Source organism: Malaclemys terrapin, chromosome 4 (assembly GCF_027887155.1).
Source record: "Malaclemys terrapin pileata isolate rMalTer1 chromosome 4, rMalTer1.hap1, whole genome shotgun sequence".
NCBI classification, from domain to species: Eukaryota; Metazoa; Chordata; order Testudines; family Emydidae; genus Malaclemys; species Malaclemys terrapin.
In genome coordinates this window covers 43,468,428-43,492,742 of record NC_071508.1, presented here as the reverse complement: position 1 = coordinate 43,492,742, position 24,315 = coordinate 43,468,428, and the positions used below count along the sequence as shown (strand labels likewise).

The 24,315-nt window shown below is 40.5% G+C and overlaps 1 protein-coding gene across 1 annotated transcript in view; it reads left to right on the top strand.

Annotated features, from left to right (window-relative positions):
• The first annotated feature begins 670 nt into the window (after positions 1-670).
• The window catches only part of MUC6 (mucin 6, oligomeric mucus/gel-forming), a 57,285-nt gene continuing 33,640 nt past the window's right edge, over positions 671-24,315 (top strand). Inside the window, exons 1-9 of the mRNA XM_054026135.1 lie at positions 671-789; positions 9,507-9,569; positions 12,265-12,294; positions 12,926-12,979; positions 15,531-15,765; positions 17,910-18,036; positions 19,489-19,576; positions 21,273-21,382; positions 24,048-24,255. Coding sequence (XP_053882110.1) covers positions 738-789; positions 9,507-9,569; positions 12,265-12,294; positions 12,926-12,979; positions 15,531-15,765; positions 17,910-18,036; positions 19,489-19,576; positions 21,273-21,382; positions 24,048-24,255 — 967 coding nt within the window. The 5' untranslated portion in view covers positions 671-737. The remainder of the gene's footprint in view (positions 790-9,506; positions 9,570-12,264; positions 12,295-12,925; positions 12,980-15,530; positions 15,766-17,909; positions 18,037-19,488; positions 19,577-21,272; positions 21,383-24,047; positions 24,256-24,315) is intronic.

Sequence of the window (24,315 nt, the reverse complement as noted above, 5' to 3'; positions counted from 1 at the left end):
TAACATGTCAGCTCAAATGAAAGTAGGATATCCGGAGCTGAGATGAAATTTCCCCATCCCTCAAGAGGAAACAAATACTATCACTTCTGCGGAAGAAAAGTTTATTGCCATCTTGCTTGAAAAGTCAATCAAGGAAAAGATTAATAAGACAGTTATGAGAGAAAAAGAAGAGCTAATCAGAAGATTTGAGATCTGTACTGTTCACTCATACTTTAGCATCTCTCTCCCTACTCCCCCCTCCCCATTCCAGTTCACCCCACCTCTTATTCCCACTTGGGGTATTGATCCCAAAGTTACTCTTCTTCTTATCAGATCCTATCACAATTTACGCATTACCGACCTGAATTTCTTTTGGATGTGATACCAAATTTGTACAGTAAATAGAGTTAAATGTGTTTGAACTGTTGCAAAACATCCATTAAACTGCCCTTGGAAAAATGATAATGAACTGAAGGAGTTTTTTGTTTTCTTTTTTTTCCCTTTCTTCTTTTATAAGTCTGCATTTAGGTGTGTTGAGCCTGATAAGGTGGAAGATCCTGTTTGGCGGTTACTCCACTTTGCCAGCTGTTGCAATTTCTGAAGACCATGGGAATGAGGGAGGGCTTTGCCATTCTATATATAAAGCATCCAAGCTTGAAAAGGCAAGCTTTGAAGGTGGCAGCAGCAGCACTGCCCCTTTTGAGCAGGTAGGGGCGGAGAGCCCTGAAAAAAGAAACTCTTCACTCAAGGCAAACACCATGCTTTTGGCACTACTACTAATAATTTCCTGCAGTTTTCTACACTGCACAGGTAAGTCTAAGATCTCTAGCTAGGCATGAGATTTCTTTGGATGGATATTTGACTAAGTGTTATTCAAAGGGAAATAGGTATATAGTGAAACAAGGGGAGATTGCAGTGTGTGATGTTAGAGATTCCATTATTATACTAACAGTACATGGGATGCAGACCTTTTCCACCATCCTCAGTGGAATTACAATCATTTCCATTTATGTTTTTCCCATCAGAAGTTTAAAATATGCAACTGCATATTTCACCAACACATGACTGAAAATACGACCCAGTAGAACAATTTTAAATTATTTTTTTCCCCTCCCTACTTTCTCTATTTGGAATTTCTGGTTACTGAGACTCTTGGTGGATCATTCACTGCATGGTACATAGTAAGTGAATTATGTCACATCCCTCATGGTAAATTGTATATTGTGTTTGCAAACACAAAGGGTCTCCACCCTGCAGTAGCTCCACATGCAGCGCTCACATTGATGTTAGTGGGAGACCTGCATATGTACCCTCTGTAGAATTGCGCCTGTTAAGAACGGTGCACAAGGTCTTAAATATGTGTCAGAGAAAGGGCATAATTTTTCTTGATTAACCCCATTCTTTAAAAGAGGACTTCCATGCTTGAAATGTGGGAAATTGTTCAAATCTATAAAATGTTCAAATGAAATCTCTCAATGTGTTTGTCTAGCTCTTTATATAAAACTAATCGATTTATGTTTCATTAAGGGATTTGGCCTCCCACCCCTTTCTGGGCCAACCTTTTTGGATGTCATAGATTATTTATTTATTTGTTTTTAGGTTGAAAAGCAAATATGTTGAATCTGTAATGTGCCTCTTTTCCCCGCAAGTGCTTGCACTGGATTATTTGAGGGCTGTCTTTACTTTGTGATTAATTTGTGTGTTGTTTTAGACTGTGGTTTCCTTTTCTTCTATTTGTTCTATGTCTGCTCCATAATTATCAGCTATTACAATTGCTCTGAAGGCTGCCAAAAATGTTTCAAGCACATGGTCCAAGCTGTTAAAATGCATAATTTATTTAGTTTAGTTTGAACAAAGCTATATTTATTTCTTCTGTATTGTGTTTACCACACTTAATGGCCCATATAATACTAATCCAGTAACAGTACATATTATTCTTAAATCAGAGATTTGTACCGTAACTGGAGAAAGAAAAATATGAACAATTAAAGCCTTATGTAAACTCCGCGGGCCATTTTTTTATCTCAATTATACAGGTATAAATCCCACAATATCGCTATTGACTTCATTAACACCATTGCAACCAAGATCAGAACATGGCCCCTGAATCCTAAAACTAATTCAGGTGCCATATTCCAAGTTACTTATCGATATGGTATCAAGTATTAGATTTGAGTTCTGTAATAAGTCATCATCAAAGAGGCTTAAAGTGCAGTTTTAATAAAAGTAAAGGTGTCTATAAAATTACATAGTGGGGTTCCATATTTGCTCAGTGTCACTGACATCCAGGTCAAATGCATCCAATTTTGAAGTCAAAAGATTATTTATCTAATTGACATCCCTGCATAATCAACCTAGAATGTGAAAAAATCAAACCGTGGGTTTTTTTTCTCACCTAACCACCAGTAATAAAGATTCTGTAATCAGAACCTAAGTGATAGCTTAAGGATAGTACAGAGCCCTTATCACTGCCGTTGTTTTAAGATGAGCCCAGATAGATAGTAGCCAAATGCTACTATCATTGCTATTTGGTTAGCTTAGGTGGTAGTTTCAATGTAGTTCCTAGTGGTCAGGTCCTACAGTTGATATCCTTGTTGATAGTCACTGCAGAAGGACCAGGGAATGAATAAATATGGAGGCTGAACTGTCTTACCACTAAAGATAAACCCTACTGGTCAAAGTTTGAGGCACACTGATGGGACAGTGCTATCGTATGTCTAATATAGAAAACTACAGGACTTAAGTCACTTGCTAGGATCATCTGGGTATATCTCATTTAATCAATTCCCTGCCACTGTAGGGGCCTCAGGCTTTGATGCACCTCAGTCCTTCCTGTTCTCTGTCCATGGCACACAATTGTTTAGTTTCCTTTGGGCTGTAATACTTCGGTCTAATTGTGGTTGTTGGGCTTGGCATTGGGGAGGCTGGATGCTGTTTTGTGGTCTATGATATACAGGAGTTCTGACTAGATGAGCTGGTGGCCCATTCTGGCCTGCAACTCTATGATTCTATATCTATGGCTCCAGGCCTATCAAATGTAGCACCTTTCATGAATACTAAATGCACATTTTTTAAAAGAGACATTAAGTGGTAAGTCCACTAAGGAAGTATGAAGCAAAATAGAGCCTAGGTTGTTCTTCCATAGCTCCAATGGCTCTGCAGTGCTAAGAGGAGTAAATCTTATTTTGCCTGTGAAGCACACGGCTAGACTCAGACACACAGGGAACAGAAATGTTGAGTAAGATGTTGAGTGTCATTTTTGCATATTTTGCCTGTAATCACATGTTATGTTTAAATGTTAACCCACACATTCACAGTAAATTGAGAATTTACTGTTGAACCCTGCTCCTCCACATATTTCCTGTGTGACCTTGGGCAAGTCACTTAGCCTCCCTGGGTATGTCTACCCTGCAATTGGGAGGTGCCATTGTAGCATGTATAGGCATACCAGAGCTAGCTCTGATCAGGCTAGCTTGCTAAAAATAGCAGCAATGCCATGGCAGCACAGACAATGGCATGAGCTAGCCATCCAGGTACAAGCCCACCACAGACCATGGGTACATACTTAGGCAGCTAGCCCATGCTACTGTATATGCTGCCATGGCTCCACTGCCATTTTGAGTGAGCTAGTTTGGGTGCTGCAATCACACACCCCTATTGTAGTACAGACATATATTTGGGCCTCGGGGCCTGTCTACATAAACATTTAGTTCGTAGCAAGCTGGGTGTGAACATACCCCACACTAGCCCGCCGTGCCCAGCAACAGAAGGTCTGTGGCAAGCTAGTGTGGGGTAGAGTCACACCCCAGTGTGCCACAAACTAAATGTTTGTGTTGATATATCCTCAGCTCTCCATCTGTAAAATGGGGATAGTAACACTGTCCTACCTCAGAGGTGTGTTGTAATGGTCTCAAGTTGCAGTGGGGGAGGTTTAGGTTGGATATTAGGAAAAACTTTTTCACTAGGAGGGCGGTGAAGCACTGGAATGGGTTACCTAGGGAGGTGGTGGAATCTCCTTCTTTAGAGGTTTTTAAGGTCAGGCTTGACAAAGCCCTGGCTGGGATGATTTAGTTGGGGATTAGGTCCTGCTTTGACTAGATGACCTCCTGAGGTCCCTTCCAACCCTGATATTCTATTATTCTATGATTCTATGATAAATACATTAAAGTTTGTGAGGCACTCAGCTACTACCATGATGTGAGCCATATAAGTACCTGATAAATAGATAGAATGTGTGCTGCACTACCAATACAGTGATTAGCTATTCCCAGAATCATTCCCTGACAAGCAGACATGTTTTGGATGAAGGATTTAACATTACAATTATACATTTTAGACATAATATTCACATTGTTCATTTGGGATCATAAAAGTAAATGCTGAATTAGTTATTTCAAACAAGCCTTTAAAACATAATAATTTTAAGTGGACATGAATCTGCACCTAAACCTGTGATCTGAATGCCCCGATCTTTGATTTGGAGTTTTCAGAGTTTTATCATCTGGATCCAAACTGCATGACTAGCCCTTATCTGTATAATGGACTAAACCAAACTCCCTAGATCCAATCTCCCTCTCCTGAACTCTGGGAGTTTCAAATCTATATCGAAATTTTGCAGCTTACGCCCAGCTCTAATTTTAAATTTAAATATTCATTGTTGCAGTGTGTATATGGTAAAAAAGCTCTCGGAAATCTTGAGACTTGCTTACTTGTTCTGGAGCCAACTCAAATAAGTGTACATTAGCTTAATACAGCAAACATGACTGATAATGCAAACTGGATTAAGATGGTTAGTTTTAACTATATCCTGATATAAGGGCTCCTACTTTACTGATATTTAATTGTGGCTTACTTAGTTTGACTGTCACAGTAGACTTAGCCAGCCTTGGATCCTAAAGAGATATTGTATATTTATACAGTACTTATGCATAGCTAGGTACTCCCATAGAGGTAATCATGCTATGCTGGCATCTAGTTGAGAAAGAGATAAAAGTAATTTAATAACTTCAGACTGACTAGAAATAACGGTGAACATATTGTAGTTAGATTAGATTATTACTATTGCAGCTACAAATTGAGTGTTGGCATTATCTTTAATTATCATCATGCAAATTCATCTTATATTTTTTGGTTATTTATTTTAACCCTCCTATCTGCTTCTCCCAGAGTTACAAAGTATCAGTACGGAGCGTACCCCAACCCACCACACAGCTAGCTACAGCATACAATTTGCTACAACTTTTGCTATTTCACTAGGAGGGTGGTGAAGCACTGGAATGCGTTACCTAGGGAGGTGGTGGAGTCTCCTTCCTTGGAGGTTTTTAAGGCCTGGCTTGACAAAGTCCTGGCTGGGATGATTTAGTTGGGGATTGGTCCTGCTTTGAGCAGGGGGTTGGACTAAATGAACTCTTGAGGTCCCTTCCAACCCTGATATTCTATGATTCTATGATTCTAATTTCTGCTTGTCTACCTACCCATAAGTAATTTCACAACATACATACACACTTGTAAATGTGTGTTATTTTATATATACTTCTCCAAAACATGCTTTATTCAGTTTTAACAATGCTGTACCAAAATAAATACTGTATCATTTATAACATCTATGTGTACATCTACCATCTTAAAAAAGTGCCAGTAAAAACAAATTTAAAAAAATAAGTTCTAAGCTTGATTACAAATTTAGGAGTATTTTTACTCTCAATGTGAGGATAAGCTCTCATTAATGCAAATGTTACAGGAGGTGTGTAGATAATATATTACCTGGTGTATTAATCCCTTCTCTGCTATGTTTTGCTGAAGTTCCATGCTGCAGTGGAACATGGCAAAATTCCTTTGAAACAATGATATTTTGTAGGAACGTAAGTGGTTTTAAAATGACATAACTAATGCTGAGCAAAATTGAAATTTCCATCTCATGGGAAATTCCAACATTGGTTTTCACCCCAAATTGTGACAAAAAGTTGAAATTGCAAAAATTTTCAGTCCAGAAATTCTGAAAAATTGTGATTTGGAAATGTCAAACAATTTCATTTCAACATTTTAATTAAAATGAAACATTCTGACATTCCCAAAATAGAAATGTTGTGTTTCAAGTCAGTTCAATATTAAACTGCATTTTCACATAGTGGTGCATTGCCTCATGGGAACTGTAGTTTGGGAATCCAATGCCCCCATAATCCCCTGGCTGGACTACATCTCCCATAGTACACCCAGAGCCATGTGACTCTCACAGCGCACCAAGCAGCTGAGTCAGAGGAAAATCCACATTGCATTATGGGAAGATTTAGTTCTCCAGGAAGCCCAGCCCACAGGAGAAAATAAGGTCCCAAACTACAACTCCCATAAAATAATGCATTGATAGGGAAATACAGTTTAATATCATTTTGAAGAAGTTCAACACAGAAAGTTCTGAGTCAGCTCAAAACCCCAAATTTTTCATTTCAATTTTCCCAACAGAAAATAGCAAATTTCTGGCAACATCAAATTTTTCACATGGAAAATTTCCATTTTTCAGAAAGTGTATTTTCTGTCAGAAAACCATTTCAATGGAAAATTACCACCGAGCTCTTACATAGGACTGCACACGAGGTGCATTTTGGTTAATAAAATTACCAGGATGTTCTCACTAAATCTTTTTAGAGCTAGACAAGGAAGGGTGAATATGCCTGGTGAGCAAAATTACTGTATTATAATCATTTGCGTAGTTCAAGTCTGACAGGATCAAGGCTGAGCTACAGGCTGTCAGTATATGAATCCATATTTTGTAGAGCAGAAATTTTTGGAGCAAAAAAGTTTGTGCAAATATAATGTACTTAATTATCTCTGTTACATTTGCATGTCCCTTTACTCAATACTATTTATTCCATTTAGTTATTCCACTCCCTGAAACAAAGTAAGAGTAGCATAGACTTAGCATTTTGAAACTGTTTGGCATGCTTGAACTGTGACAGCATTAGAAATCAGCACACTATCTATTCTGAGCTAAAAGATTAGCACTTTTGGGGATCAGAAGCTTAGACCTCATGTTTTACATCAGGCTCACTAGATGAGTCTGCCTTTCAAGTGATGCTTTAAGGCTCTCTTTCTCAAGTCCTGCTCATCAAATATCTACAAAAGGCATCGACGTCTGTGAATAGGGGTAGGAGTGACTCAGGTTTCAAAGCCTGGGATTTAGGTGTAGCAACTGTGGAACTTTTTACCCACCTTCGGTGGATTCATGAACAAACAGATGACTCCATACAAAAGACTTGGAAAGTTCAGCCACCACACTGGATCTGAACAATGAAACCTCACTTGCCATACAGCCATCTTACCTAATTATGTGTTCCTCTCTTTTTGCTCCTCATTGTAAGGGATGCATTGAGAACATACCAGGGGCAGAAGAGGGCATAACTGGAGCACATTGTCCTCTGTAAATACCTGTCATGCATAACAACTCATAGGGATTATTTCAAGCTGGCAAAATTAAGAGCAACCAGTGGTCTACTCTGTTCTAAATTATGCCAGAAGCTGAGACCAGCCTTGGCCAAGCCCAGGATCTGAGGGTATACAGGTATAGTCTGTCATGCTCTGATATTAGCTGTCTCAGACCATTGTGGAAATAAAAGTGCTGATTGCCTGGTGAGGTGACTGGCAGCTGGTGGTTGAGTGACTACTGAAGTAGTTCCACAAAGTTTTTCTCTCATCACTTGAAGACAACAAAAAAGTGTCACATTATTACCGTTACTGATTCTAAGGGTTTGGCTATATGAATACTTAGTTAGCAGCAAGCTAGTATAAATCTACCTCACACTAACCTTCTCACGCACTAAGCATCCTCGTGAACCCTGCTGACATGCACTAAAAGTTCCTTTGTGTACTTTGATCTACCCCACTTAGAACAAGGAGTAGATTAAAGTGCACTAAGGAACATTTAGTGCATGACAGCAAGGTCCTCACAGACACTTAGTGCACAGCAAGCTATTGTAGGGTAGATTTACACTGCAGGTTGCTGCAAACTATGTGTTCATACACACAAGCCCTAAGGTTATGAAATTTCATTTACTTTGAACTCTGTAGTTACTTGTTTCCTCTGTAAGACAGCACACCTCTGATGTTGTCATAGGTTGTGAAGAAAGCACTGTTGGTAGATAGATTTCCACCACTTCAGTAATTTCCCATCTGTTTAGGGCACTTCCCATAGATAGCTCTCATCACTGCAGTATCTTAGCTCTCACAAACATAACTGAATTTATCCTCACAACAGCATGGGTGATAAGTACTATCCCAGTGGGAAACTGAGGCAGGGAGATTAGGTAATTTGCCACAACCACAGGAATTGAACCATGATATCCTTAGTTGCAGCTCATCGCCTTAACCAGAAGATTATCTTGCCTCATATCTCTTCAAATGAGGAGTTTGTGCATTTAAAATACATTTACTTGTAATCCAGTTTGGCTGCCATGGTTCTCTCCGGATTTTCTATGGCTTTACAAAATGTAAGAAAAGAATCATCTTGTTAGCTTTCTTTCTTTCCTCTCCTGTCTCAACATCACATACAACACCTGGGAAACTACCAAACCTGGCTGCTGCAGATGTTGCAGTAACTCCTCTATGTGCAACAAATATAAGATTCAACTGGGCTTAATTTGACTGAAGTATTGGGATCCCTTCCACACACCTAGCTTCTCTAAAAATGCCAGAAAACACTATATCATATGTGGCCATGAGACTATGCAGAAAGTTGAGTCATTCAATATTTAACTTGTTCCTGCTCATAAAAGGTCCATAGCAAAGAATTTTTCACTGTCATCTGTCCTTACTACCATATTTGCTCTTCCACGAAACACAAGTATTCAAGCCCTTCTCTCCAATAAGCACTAGTGGGAATACCTCTTTTCACTAGCTGGCTATCTATTTAAATCAAATTCTGCTTAAGGGAGACAAAGGCTGAAGCCTGAGAGTCAAAGCTATTTTAAACACCGATAGGTCTCAACATCAGGCCACATACAAACAGGAGAGAGCACCTCAGCCATCCTCTCAGCTCACTACTCACAGTGCCAACTGTTTCATCACACTCAATCAAGCACTGAGGGTGCAGTGTATAGGAATTGGGTAATATCTGATTAAACAGTTAATGAGCCCTCTAGTGGCCATCAGTGTCTTTTGTGTTTCAGAAGCCACCAGAACTCTGCAGGACAGCCATGTATACATATAGCTAGGCCTTGTATGTTATATATGATTAGCAAACTTTTGGGTTGTTTCTTCATACTATGTATGGGCGTAACATGCAAAAGGCACAACAGAGTAATATGTGGTTTCTGTGGGATGCTCTTTGCTCTCGCCATTTAAAGTACGTTCCTACCAGTTGAAGAGAAGCAGGTCATTACAAGCTGTGCATGCATTGACACAAGCACAGTAATTGTTATCCCTACGACAGTGATGAGCACAGTAAATCAAAGGACAGGAAGGACCTTTTAAAAACTGATGCTGCATTTCTGTTTTGTCTTGTGATGATGACTTATCTATACCTTTTGCTTTCACAGGGCTTGAAGGGAGTTATATATCCCATCAATTTCCCTACAGGCAGAAGGAGCTTCTGAAAAGAGGTAAATACTTTGCCTGTTATTACACATTTAAGATGAGGAACTGAACAAAACACAAAGTAAGAAAGTCCCTGCATCGAGGAGCTTATGTAAAACACTTTATGCATTTGGACTGCAGGGTTTGCCTACAAAGAAATCATAACTCGCAGGGTCCCAGAGTTCGGCCTCCAACCCGAGCCCAAATGTCTACAGAGCAATTTTTCAGCACCAGAGCCTGGGCCCCATGAGCCCAAGTCAAATGACTCAGGCCTGCCATGGGTTTTTTGTCCTTATGTATACATACGCATAGAGTGAGGCAGCAGTGCACATGCTAAGTGCTCAGGGAGCTTTTACAGTAAAAATGTAGGCACAGAGTGAGTTTAGGTACCTACAGTATTAGGTGGCAACTGAATGGGGTTCTTGTGGTTAGCAGTGATGCCTCAAACTGGACTTGATTGCAGTGGCAGCCGGTGACTTTTGTGGCAGGTGAAGCACATATATCACAAAATCTCACAAATACCAATATTTGTCCTCCTCCTTGCAGACCTGGCCAGGGGTCTCAGCTCTGCCCCACCAGGACCAATTTGTGCCTGCAGGGATCCAGTGTCATGGCCCCATTCCCTCACTCACCAGCCAGTACGGTTGCCAATTTTATTGGATGTATTCCTGGAAGTTTCATCATGACAATCTTTAATTAAAGATTAATCTTTAATTCCTGGAGACTCCAGGACAATCCTGGAGAGCTGGTAACCCTACCAGCCAGGAATGGGGGAACCATCCCCAGAAACGAACCGTTCAGTAGCATGGTGGCCTTCCCCACAGCCAGGTACTCATTCTCCTCTTTGCAGTCCAGGATGGGGTCTCTGCTCTGCCTAGGGTTACCATATTTTGTGCCTCCAAATGGAGGACACTCCACGGGGCCGCGGCCCCGCCCCCAGCCCCGCCCATGCCCCAACTCCGCCCCCTCCCCAAAGTCTCCGCCCCCTCCCCTGCTTCCCGCGAACATTTGATTCGCGGGAAGCCTGAAGCAGGTAAGGGGGAGTGTGGGGGGAGGAGGCATGGCCCAGGCTGGCCCCCCGGCGGCTCCAGCCTAGGTCAGCTCGGGCCCTGGGGTGCTGGCCCCAGCCCCCAGCCGACCACCCCTGGCCCACCCAGCACTGCCGGCCCCCGGCGGCCCGGCGCACCCCCCCGGCGGCCCGGCCCCGCAACCCAGGCCTGGCCCCCCGGCCCCGCGGGCCCGGCCCCCCGGCTCCCGGCCCGGACCCCGGCCCGGCACCGCGCCGCCAGCCCCGCGCCCAGCCCGGCCCGGCACCGCGCCCAGCCCGGCCCGGCACTGCGACCCCGGCTCCTGGCCCCCGGCCCGGCACCGCGCACCCGGCCCGGCTCCCGGCCCGGCACCATGCCCCCGGCCCCGCGGCCCCAGCCCCGCACCGCCGACCCCAGCCAAAGAGGCCCCGGCCGAGCCCTCCCTCCCTCCCGATTTTCCCGGACATGCCCAGCTTTTGGGGATTTCCCCCCGGACAGGGATTTGAGCCCCCAAAAGCTGGACATATCCGGGAAAATCCGGACGTATGGTAACCCTAGCTCTGCCGGGCCAGGACAACTCCAGCATCCCCCACATTTTCTGCCACGGTGTCTTAGGCCCTTCAGCCATGCAGGGAGTTCCCTCCTGCCGTACTGTGTCAATGTGGGGAGGGAGACTCCTGCAGCCCTGCTGTCAGAACCAGCCTTAACAGCTGCAGTCCTGCTGCCGCTTCACTAAGCCATGGTTACCACAGCAACACACTCATAAAGTGACTGTTGGGCTTGGTAAATTGCCATGGCCATAAGGCAGCTTCCTGAAGCACTATTAGGAATACCACAATTTGGGTGTCACCCATAATACTACATTTTCTGGTATCGTGTTTTACTACAGAGTTGGAAAAAGTGAATAATGTGATGGTTTTAAATCAAATCACAAGCCCTTCTTGTGGACTTATGGTTCTTATTTAATATGTAACTGTTTAACTCGCCTTAAAACGCTGCACAAATAATGGATTTTTCAGTTTGCTGACAATTTAAAAAAAATGTTTCAAAACGTTTTAAAAAGTAATTTTGGGTTGAAATGTTTTGTTTTGATTTCAAGCATTTTTAAATGTTTTGACTGGTTTGTTTAAATAAAATTATAGGAAATTTTGTACAAAGTCATTTTGAACTGAAAAATCAAAAAGGTTTTCTTCAAAAACAAAATGTTTAGACTTTTTTGAATTTTTTTCAGAATTTTTTTTGACAAATAATTAACTAAAACTGACATGAATTCACAAAACATTTTGATGCTGCTGACTACATTTTTCTGAAAAAAGTTGTGTTAAAATTTTATCCATCCGTACTCTAAAGCATTTATAGTTAAAAAAAAAAAGCCTTCGCTACCTTTACAAAAATTAAATAAATATGGCTTAGCATGTCAGTTCTAGTATTCTGAATAAATTATCTCACATATTCTGCCTATTTAAAATTCTTTGTGGAAAAAATACAGTATTTTATTTTCTTCACTTTCTATCTTAAACTATGTGCAGTTAACAAGCTGTTGCATTCACCCCATAATTGTCTGCATTTCACTGACGGATGATGAGATTCCTGAATCTAGTTTGTAGAGAGTTTTAGGATGAGAGGCACTATATAAATGTTAGCTTTGTTATACTAAGATGATTCTTAACTGTAAGTATTTACTTTCCTTCAGGCAGCAGAGGCAATGACTGGCTTGAATTAAGTGAGTATTTCATCAGTCATAAGTGGTTTCAGAGTAGCAGCCGTGTTAGTCTGTATCCGCAAAAAGAACAGGAGTACTTGTGGTTGGAGATACTGTTCCTGATGGCTTGTAGACAACAAGTACTCCTGTTCTTTTTGAGTCATAAGTGGGTAAAAGCTATAGGAAGAGAACCCTGAAGGGAGCAAAATTCCCTGTGCAGCAGAGATCAAGGAGAAAAATTCTCCTCTGCATCCCCAGCTCTGCTCATGATTTGCTTATAATAATTATCAAAACCTTGCTCTTGCTTATACACAAAATAAAACAAAGTCAGCTAAAGTCATTCAGCAAAAATTGCACTCAGTACACGGATTATGTGCCTTGGCATTCCTGTTTATTATTTATCTACATTGGAATTTCAACTGAAACACCTTACTCCTAGTTATCACAGCATTCCTGTGTTTATAGAAAATACCATTTATGGCACTATCTACATATGTCCCATTAATACCTATTCGGTGAATGGAAAATAGGCAAGATCCAAACAAGCTAGGCTCGCTAGCAAGTGCAAAGAGGAGTATTGTATTAATGATAAAATATGCAAGGTTTGGCTGGAAGGATCAGTGGTAATATTTAACCAACTCCTATTTTCCAGATGATGACAGTGAAGAGTCCAGAAGTGCAGAAGATGATGCTATGCTGCGTTCAGGTAACAGTTTCTTTTACACTTGCTGGATAAAAGTGGTGAAGTATTTTGTAAGGACCATCCTTGAGAAGGAGTTAGGGTGACCATTGTATCCTTTAGAGCAGATTGAAAAATAAAGTGAAAAATGTCAGGGAAAATGCCAATGTTTTGAAGTTGTTTCCATTTTGCAAGTTTGAAATTGGGTGGGGTGATTTAAATAATATTTTCAAAAATAATCTATTTAAATGAGGTTTATGCTTTGTAAAACTAATTTTAAAATTTGTTTTATTGCAACTTTAGATTAAAATTTATAATAAATGCTTTTTTTAAAAAAAAAATACCACTACTGATAAGGTCTCTTACTTGAATTTTACAAAACAGCTACAAGCAAAAAAAAAACCCAAACTATTGAAAATTTAGGTCCTGATCCTATTAACACTTTAGCAGGTTAACTCACATGAATCATTGACTTCAGTGGGACTACTCATGTGCTTAAGTATGTACCTCTAAATGTTAGCAGCATCAGGAGCTAAAAGTATATTTTTTAATTAAAAAATTCTTTTAGTGGCATACAATCTTTGCCACTTCAAAATGAAATTTTATCACAGTAACCGTGAAAAATTATTTAGACTTTCAATACTTTGTTATTGTAAACTTTTTTATTCACACAAGCCAACATTTTCAAAAATATAGAACGCAAGTTAGGCTCATAAACCTGTATTTAGGCAACTAAGAGTGGGATTTAGGAAGGCATCTAAGTGATTTAGGAGCACAAGTCCCATTTACTTCAAACCACAAACACTGATAGCCTGATCTCAATGTCAGGATATTTATGAGGCCCTGATATAGTCTTTACATCATACATGAATATTTAAAATGTGAACATTCTTGGTAAAATACAAAATTTTAACAATTAGGGAACAAAAGAACCAACTACTAAACATCCTCTTTAGCAATTTAAAACATTAAAATGGGACAAAAGTAAAACACTAGAAACATGTAAATCCTTTAAAAACCAATTTAAATAAAACTTTTCTGTATATTTTTTAAATCATAATTTTTATACACCCTGTTTCAAAATGAACCCATTATTCTGTGCAATTTTTCTCCATGTTTTTAACTGAAATGGTTACTCAAAAGTTTATCAAGACCATTATCAAAATGGTTATTGGAATATTGTATTTAATGAATCAATAACTATTTTGATTAAAACATAGGGGTTTCAGGAAAACCGCGGCACAGTTCAGTTCACTATATTATTTACCCACGCACCCCCCACTCCCACATGGCATGTCTGGCTGAAGGCTAAGCATGTCTTTGCCAGCTCATTATTATTATGTGATATACCAATTGCATCTACACCTCCAATTTTTACCCCAAAATATCTCATGCCTTTAAGATTTGGGCTGGTTCTATAAAGAACAAGTGATTACATTACACACAACTAAAGCTGTGCAAATAACAGATTTTTCAGTTCACTGGCAATTCCAAAAATATCAGAAAAAGTTTTGTTTCAGGTCAAACCAAAAATAATTTTTTTTAAATTTTCAGCAAATCAAAAAGTTAAGAAAAAAGTCATTTGATACCAAACAAGATCTTAATGTATCATTTAACATGTTTCATGAAACATTTAGATTTTGATCATTTTTCAATGTTCAGTTTTTAAAATAAAATTAAAGGAACTTTTGAAACAAAAATCAATTTAAAAGATTTAAATGTTTTGTTTTGAAAATGTAATGAAATGGTTTGATGTTTTCACGTTTTTTCCAGCCAAAACAATTTTTCCAAAACAACATGAATTTGTGAAATACTCCTGTGTTGCCAAATCTGCATTTTTCACCCCAAAAAATGTGTACCAAAAAATGTCATCTAACTCTACACCTCACTGTCACTAATCGGGTCCCCTGATTGCCATCTCAACAAATTCCAGAGACTGAATGGGCATGTGGACATGAATCCTGAGCTACCCTCTCCAGTATTTAGCTATAGTCCCTCAGAATTAGAATTGAGCAGTAACTAAAGTAGGAGATGCCAGCCAAGGAGGAGAGGGGACTGTGGGGAAGCAATGCTTTCCCAAGTTATGGAGAGATGGGAAGCTCCCCTCTACTTATAGCAAAGGAAAGAGAAAGAGAACTGCACAACTCCCCAACCTTCCTTTCTTTAACCCCTGGGATTAAGACACATTTTCTGGGGCAGTGAGAAGGAAGATTGCAGTAGTGTTGTCCATGCTGTATTTGCCCTGTGTATAAATAGACAGCCCAAATGTGTTTCGGAGCATCTTTCACCAGCACTGTATTGACTTAAAATTTAAGGAGAGAAAAAAATCAGATGCTCTAATGCAAATGTCATTCACGGACAAAAAATAAAGGAGAAGAATTAAAGGCATATAGATACTCTGGAAAAAGAATAGATCCTAAACTGAATATAAATTCAGTTTCTCTGAGAGTTTATGTAAATTCTAAGCTCATCAGCTTTTCCTGCTATTAGAACACAACTGGTAGTGTCTGGAATTCATGTCAGTCTCATCAAACATGGCACAAGATAACCTAAATACATTTTCTCTTTCATTTCTTAGACAAGGGCTCATGTTCTACCTGGGGTGCAGGGCATTTCTCCACCTTTGATAATTATTTGTATGACTTCTCTGGGTCCTGCAACTACATCTTCACCACCGTATGCAATGATGTTAGCCCGGACTTCAACATCCAGTTCCGCCGCGGGGTGAACAAAAAAATTACAAGAATCATCATGGAGTTGGGACCTGTCGTCGTCACAGTTGAAAAGAACATCATTGCACTCAAGAATGTTGGGTAAGCTTCAGGGATATATTGAATAGCAGTGGGTAAAGAAGGCAAAGTGCTATGTGAGATACACTAGATAAGTCTGTGATTGTACTGCAGGGAAGCTCAGTCTGTCCATTTCACTTATCCATTTCGTGCCCAAAATGGATTAATAAATTAGAAATCAGACACAAATGACCTAGCTAGAGACTGACTTTATCTCCTCCTACCAAAGCCAGAGTTGAGCAGGCTGCCAAATAAATGTAAACCAAGCATAGACTACACCTGTACAGTGTGAAGCCAAAAAAAGCAGGTGAAATTTCTCATCTCGCAATAATTCCCAAATTAAAACTACATTGACTTAAAGCTTAGCAATCCTCTTAAGTGAGCCTAGTTCTAGTTTCAAATTCACCTGGGCCAGCTCATGAAACTAGGTGAAATTTAGAGGTTTAGGTGTGTTTTGGTTTGAGGTAATTTGAATTTCAATGACCATGAACCCAAACTTATGAGTGTTGCACTTCTGTAGGGGAACAGAAAATAGGGGAACATCTGGAGACTTGCTGGGAACTCCCTACTTGCCATGGCTGCTTTCTGGTCTCATTACTGCTGGAACTATCCCCTCCAGAAGGCAGCAGATTCATGGGAAATGGTTTGCTGGGGAGATTTGGGAAATGTGTTCATTGCCATCCAGAAGCTGAAATTCCCAAAATGAAATTTCAGCAATGTTCATGAGTTGGGCAACTCTGAGTTTTTGCCTATGGATGAATGCAGAGGAAGGATATGGATGGCTGTATAAAGTTTGTATATTATATTCACCCATGTATTTACAACTATCGTCAGCAGAAAAACAAGACTTGTACCTACAGCTGGACACATTTTTTTCAACTAACAGTTAATTCACTTTGTATAAATCAATAGCCATTGGTTCCGGACTTGAGTCTCCCACCTCTCAGGCAGGCATCCTAACCACCTCACTATCGAGTCTCTCTCTGTCTCTCTGGCCCAATAACAAATTATTTATTGACATTGGATCAGCTTCAACCAGAGAGACCCACATGAGAATATCCCATAGCCCAATGGCTAGAGCACTCTCATGCAACAGGGGATCCCTTCTCACCACCAGGTAAAGGGGAGAATTGAACCCACGTGAATGCCTCTAACCACCGGGCTAAAGCTGATAAGAGAAGTGGTACCAGTATCGTCATATGTTATGTGAATCTAGCCCCTTTAAAAACACCCAGGAACAAAATGTTTCTGGTCAGACAAAATGTTGCATAAGACCTGAAGTAGACTTCTTTGCTTTGCCAAATTCTTTTTGAAGTTTTCAAATTCAGTTAGACTCAAACCAATTTCTTTTCCAATTCTTTGGAACTGCCAGTGAACCAAAAAAATTAATTTACCCAGCTGCTCTTGTAACAGTACCTCAATTTGGCAAACTGCACTGAAAAATACTTGGCTTACCGATTGATTTGCAAGGACAACTGTGTAAATGAATGGAACTAGCCCCAGAGCTTGCATTTTAAACTTGGTGTCCCCAGACTAGCAATGATTAAATATATTCAATACATATTTATATTGGTTCTTTTTTTCCACTGGTCTGTAGCATTAGAATTCAGCCACTAGTCCCAAGTCCCGTTCTTGCTACACAGCTCCCATTATGCCACTCCTCCTCACAGTGCCAAGCCTCAGCACTGAGGAATTCCTATATTAACATAGACTGGGACTCTCATGACCTTTTCAGGGTAATGACTGACAGTACTACTAGTACTCAGACAATATGTGTCTGGAGGTACCTATGAAGAGATTAGCAATTGCCTTATAAAAACCAAACCAAGCTGAGCTCTACTGTTAATATATAGCATTATTCCCCCCCCCATCCCAATGTTCATATCCCGTACTGATTTTTAATATTATAATCGGGCTTTAGCTGTATATCGTTGGTCCTTTTTTTAAGCAGCTGATTGTCTTGCATTCAGTAGCAGTTTTCAAATATCCTGAAATGTCCCAGCTATGAGGAAACAAATTTCTTTCTTAATTTGCCACAAAATACCATGGGGTACACAGATAGCTATGCAGTATCTCCATTACAAACAATGACTGTCCAGTTGTAGCTGATACTAGCGCATACACTGTTACATAATAGGATCCATTTTTTTTCCTCTTCCTCATAACAGTATCATCAAGTTGCCGTACACCAGCAATGGAATCCAAATTGCTCCTTTTGGACGCACCATCCGCCTGGTGACCAAGCTGATGGAGATGGAGCTGGAAGTCGTCTGGAACAACGACGACTATCTCATGGTGAGTAAAATCTTGTCACAAAGCAAAGGAGAAACTTTTGCTGGAATACTAAAGACTAACTATCCCTAAGTGGGTGTCTTGACATGCATTCATTGTTTTTATTTGGACTAAGATGGTGAATGTGCCCTTTAAAGTCCTTAAATGTATGGCATAATGGCTCATAGCCCTCCAAGGTAAGGGCAGTATAGGCATTTATTCACCTTATTAATGGATGTATACATAAGGGGACAGTTAGTGCACATAAAAATACATAAAACCCAGTTTTCTTCTCACTGGCTATAATGCAGGTTAGTAACAGATATTGTCATTACTTTTATGTGCTTCACTGATATTCCAGAGAGGTAGAGGGAGTCATGTTGGGTATCTAGATATAGAAATAAATTACTTGGGACTAGGTTGAAGACCATATTACTTCTGAGAGTATGATCAAGTATCTACTTGTCTTTAAAGAAATGTAGTACGGTACATGATGAGCATGGGTCTAGCCTAGAGCACCATCTTGTTCACTTCTTTGCAGGAAATTCAGGCCCAATTCTCTTCTCATGTACACTGGTGTAAATCAGCAGCAACTTCATTGAAGTCAGGGGAGTAAACAGAGTGACACAGGAGTAAAACTGAAACAAATAAAAGAAGAATTAAATGCTCCATTTTTAAGAACAACTCCTGTTTCTCCAGTGTCCAGGGCTGTGAATATCATGGAGGTGGAGTTTAGAGAAAGCAGGGAGAAATGTAAAACAAATGTAATGGACAAGGACAAAAACTTACAAAGTCTTCAGACCCCTGTCTGAGCAGATCTGTTGAGCTGATGCCCATTTCCTCTTACTCTCTCTACACCGGCTTTGGAAGAAAGAAGAGCAATTGATGCTCTGAAGCCCTAAGGCATCATTGCAGCAGAAATATTATCCACCTAGCCCATGTCCACCTCCACACAATTTGCAATGCTTGTTCAGGACAAACTCAACAGTGGAACAGCAATAAGTGCTTGCAGGTCAGGACTGAGATGTATTGATAGTGCTGTATGGCGGAAACTAGCACATGGCCTTCATACATCTTACCTTCTTACAGCTACCATAATAGGCCCTCACTTTAAAGAGTACCAAATCTACCACCTCATTAAAAGATACCAAACAGATATATAAAATACATTGATAAACCCAAGAAATCTGGTCAACATGTTCTTTTAAAAAAATATTCAATACCTGGGTTTGCTCTGGCATAGATGTGAATGCCAGATCCACATTTCTTATAACCACTTACTGAGTAGAGGAAAAGAATACCTGACTGGGAAAAGGAGCATATCACTTTCAATTCTCTTCCCTCAAATCACAGAAATTAACTGAAAGGGGTGACTTTACCTGGGTATCCCAACAAAGGTTAGTTGAGAAAATATCTTGGCCCACAGACATTTCTTAATTATGATATTTCCTTTTGTTTGTTTGTTTTTAATTTTAGGTTATGGTTGAGAGAAAATATATGAGGAAAACTTGTGGAATGTGCGGGAATTTTGATGGACAGGAACTAAATGAGTTTCTGAGTGAAGGTAAGAGCTAAGGCCAAACCAGACACAAGGGGCTAACCACACCAGATCAATAAGCAAATTTAACAGCTAGAAGATTCCTGTGCTCAGATTATCCATACTGTTTCTGAAGTAAATAAGACCCCCACATAATTCACCAACAGGCCTATCAACCATCACACCCTGGCTCTCCAGAACAGGGCCAATTTCTCTTTGTATTATAGTAACCTCTAAGGGCCCTCAAATCAGTTATCAAACCACTTTGTGCTAGGCACTGTACAAATGTGGTAAAGAGCAATCACTCTGCCTCAGGGAATTTACACAATCTAGGTCTATGACAAGACATGACATGTGGCTGAAACAGCCAAAGTGGGGAGAATGAGGTAACAGTAAAACAAACATGATTTTTGCACAACATTCTGTAGTCTTAGCTCAATACTTGGCTAGTCTTTGTCAGATGCAGTTTACTGTACACATCATAGAGGTGAGTTTTAAGGAGGGAACTGAAGGGCAATACGATAGGTTTAAAGAGTTTGATTAATTTTACCCCACTTGTACAGGCCATCACAGAAGAAACTTTACTTCTCCCACAAACACCTTCACTCTAACAGGCAGTAAAAAGAGGTATTGTTGGCAGAGCAAAGGCAGCAGTAGGCATTTAGTAAGATAATAGATCTGATAGGTAAGATAGGGCTAACATGTGAAGGGCCTTAAAAGATTTTTAAAAAATCTTGTTTAACTTAGTGGAAAAAATGAAGCCCGTGGAGGGAGTCAAAAAGAGGGATGACATTCTCAGAGTAGTGAGCCACATAGAAGATTCTAGCCGCAGCCTTTTGAATGGACTTCCATATGGGCAGAGAGGCATAGTTGTAGTCATCAATGCCAGGGGAGAAGTAGGTTGCAAGTAGTCAAGATGAGAGTTTTGGTGAAGTGGAGAAAGAGAGGAAAGGCCAGATCTTAGATATATAAGGTAGGAAGAATCTTCAAGATTTAGGCACATCTTAGGTCTAGAGAGTGGACTGAGTCAAAGATAATACCCAGATTTCAGACAGGAGTGATGGGAGAATGGTGTTATTGTCCACATTGACAGAGAAAGGGAGGAGAGAGGAGCACTTAGAGGGACATTGAATGTTCAGTTTGGGGTTGAATTTAAACTTGATAGCTGGACATCCATAAGGAGTCATCCAAAAGATACACTGAGATTTGGATTTGAACAGAGGAAGACAGGTAGAGAAGTAGATTTGTGAGTCATATAGCTACTTATTAGTGGGTAACATAGGAACTTTACTAAAGCCATTTGATAAGTGACAGTTTATATCATCCAACGCCTTTCAGGCAGCATAAGTGCAGGAGCTGGCACATACATTGCTATTCTCATCTGGATGCTCCAGGCTGATATCTGCTTTTAGGGAGTGCAAGCAACAGCCTCAAACACAACTAATCGTGGAAATCGAATTTTTCCCCAAACCCAGTGCATACCAGCAATCATGTCTTCCATTAAGTGCCCACACACTTCCTTTCAATGTAGATCTGCTGGTATGGACTTATTATAAATTATGTTCCATTATTTTTAGCAACATATTTAACTACACAGTTGCTCACTAACACATTGTTGGGTGAGAGAATCGAACGTGTTCTGCATGGCAGTGCAGGACACTACCATCAGCTCATCAAACTAGTCTAGATAGACCTTTTTTCTACTCTGTACCTCAACTTGCAGGTAGATTGCTGGATGCATACCAATTTGCCACTTTACAAAAAATGGATGACCCATCAGAGATCTGCCCATCTGAGGAGATGGCAATTCCCAATATTCCTCGCAAAAAATATGTAAGTATCACTTTTCTGGCCTTGCCTACGCATAAACTTGAACAGAGAAGTAGATGAATTGGGAATCATGAACTCAGAGATGGTGGTTGATAGGATAGTGGTTAACATCACCAACAGATTCAGTGTATGGAGATGAAGAAAAGAGGCTCTTTGCACCAGAATGCATGTGTGACCCACCCACCTCATGGATGTGGTGTTCTGTCCCATCTAGTAGAACCGAGACCACTTGGGCTAGGTCTACACTACCCGCCTGAATCGGTGGGTAGAAATCGACCTCTCGGGGATCGATTTATCGCGTCCCGTTGGGACGCGACAATCGATCCCCAAATCGGCGCTCTTACTCCATCAGCGGAGGTGGGAGTAAGCGCCGCCGACAGAAAGACGCAGAAGTCGATTTTGCCGCCGTCCTCACAGCGGGGTAAGTCGGCTGCGATACGTCGAATTCAGCTACGCTATTCACGTAGCTGAATTTGCGTATCTTAAATCGACTCCCCCCTGTAGTGTAGATGTACCCTTAGAGAGAGAGAGATTAATGGAGTTTGCTCTATAGCCTTAACTAATGGCCAGTTGGCTTTTAGCTCATGTGGTAGAGGCTCATGCACTAAGCTCCAAAGGTCCCGGGTTCGATTCTGCCCGCCGATGATCGGAGCCTGTCGGTGTTACAAGTGGGGACTTGTCCAGGATTTCAACTGGGAAGTCTCTGAAGCACGGGATGTGCTTCCTCAGTGAGGGGAAGTATGTAACCCACACATCTCCTGAGTGTGGTGTTCTGTCCCCTCTAGTGGCACTGAGACCACTTAGAGAGTTTGCTCTACTGCCTTAGCTAATGGCCATATGGCTTGAGGCTCATGCATTTAGCTCCACAGGTCCCAGGTTCAATCCTGCCCACTGAAAACTGGGGTCTGTTGGCGTTACACGTGTTTTAAACAGTCCAGAAATACTACCAGGTGTGGATTTATACAGCTCACAAATGGAAACACAAAAGCTTAGCACCCAGCTTTCTCAGACTACAGGTCCTTATACAAATCCCGCTGAAGTCAGTGTGGTTTCACTGATCTTTGTATTAGGCCAGTATGACTTCCCACTAAGTACTGTGTAAACTCAAAGACATTCAGAGTGCAATGATCATTTTACCAGGCAGCAGCGTCTCACATGGTGTCTGTTACCATCAAGTGAAATTACACTAGAGGGGTAATGGATGAGCACCTGTAACCATGGAAGCACAGAATCCATTGTACTGTGGATGATGAGGGTGGAGGCGGGGAGGCAGGAGACAATTGAGAGGTATAAGACCAACATGGATGTCAAGGGATCTGCAGAACCCACAGCAGTTTCATGTGGAATAAACCCATTCTTCTCACTAATGGAGTTTCCGCTATCTCATTGCATCACAGATTTTCCTATCTAGAAGATTTTCTGGAGTCTAGTTAATACCACGTACCTAAAAAACAAATACTTATTTTTATCTTTGAAATGGTGGTGCAGATTACAGATATGCTTGCTCATTTTGGACTAATTGTAACTGTATGTCAGAATATGCATTTATATTGCAGCTGTTATAAAGTGATTATTTTTTTACTGTATGTAGACACTATGTAAATAGAGTGTGCTGAAAGGACAGCGATTTTTCTCTTGAAATGGGCAGCATTACACTTTCCCCCCATCCCTACTATTTTAAGGATATTTTTCTACCATTCATTTGACAATCCAAGAATTCCATTAGATTTGCCTATAAAAAACAGCCCTTCTCCCGGAACGGCTAGCTGTAGTGCTCCATAGAACAAGCTGGCAATTAGAATACCATTCTAGGGGGAGGCAACAAATGGCAGGATATAAGGAAGGGAACTGACTATTGGTTTGAACAAGAGCCACTGTATATCTTTAAGTGGAAAATAATCATCTGGATGTAAGGAGCTACAGCGGTGCAGGGTTCTAGCCCAGCTTGTTAAAAGAATCTTGCTTTGAACTGCTGGAGTACTTCTTTTGGCTCAATCAGTCACGGGTCTGCTACTTTAACATTGTTTTCCTTTGAGATGTTGTACTTCAGCAGATAACATTATGTGCAATACCAGCAAAATAAAAACAATATTTTTTAAAAATTCAACATTGCCAGCTATGACTACATTCCTAAAAGCATCATTGTGTGTACAATAAGGAGTTATGTCACCCAGACACACTATAGAAAACATTGTGTTACCTCTTGTAATCAAGCATAGGTTCACTAAATGTCCAATGTGCTCTTGGGCTGCCAGGCACGTCTGCACTTTGAGGGGTTTTTAGGTGTCCATAGCATTGCTGTTCCAAAATACAGTCTTCCTTTTGCTAATTCTTCATGAGAGAACATAATCCCTGCATGTAACGCTGTAATCCATGGTCATGGAAGTGTGAGGACAGTAAAAGAATGATTAGCTTTTAGTATGATGAGAGGGAAAATAGATTAAATATTTACAGAGCTTTTCCCCTTTAAAATGTATCATTTGTATTCTCTTCCATTTCCAGAATTTCCTATGCACTTTGATCCAAATAAACACAATAGTATAACTGAGAGCTGCAAACAATTCCTCTAGTAATTTAATGATCAAGTTCTGCTTGTTTCATTGACATTTGAATATAGCAAGGACATGACTAGCATCCACTTTCCAATTATTTTTTATTATTTATTTAGGCCAGGATCTGCTCCCAGTTACTCAACCTTGTGTCTCCAGCTTGCAACGTGTCCAAGAAAGCGTTTGTCATCCGTTGTCAGCTTGATATGCAGGACTGTAGTGATCCAGGGCAAAGAAACTGTACTTGTGCTACACTGTCAGAGTACTCTAGGCAATGTACCATGTCCAATCAAGCAGTGTCTGATTGGAGGAGTGAAGACTTCTGCTGTAAGTTATCATGTTTTACTCCACAACTTTACTTATATGCCATATAGATAAAGAATGATT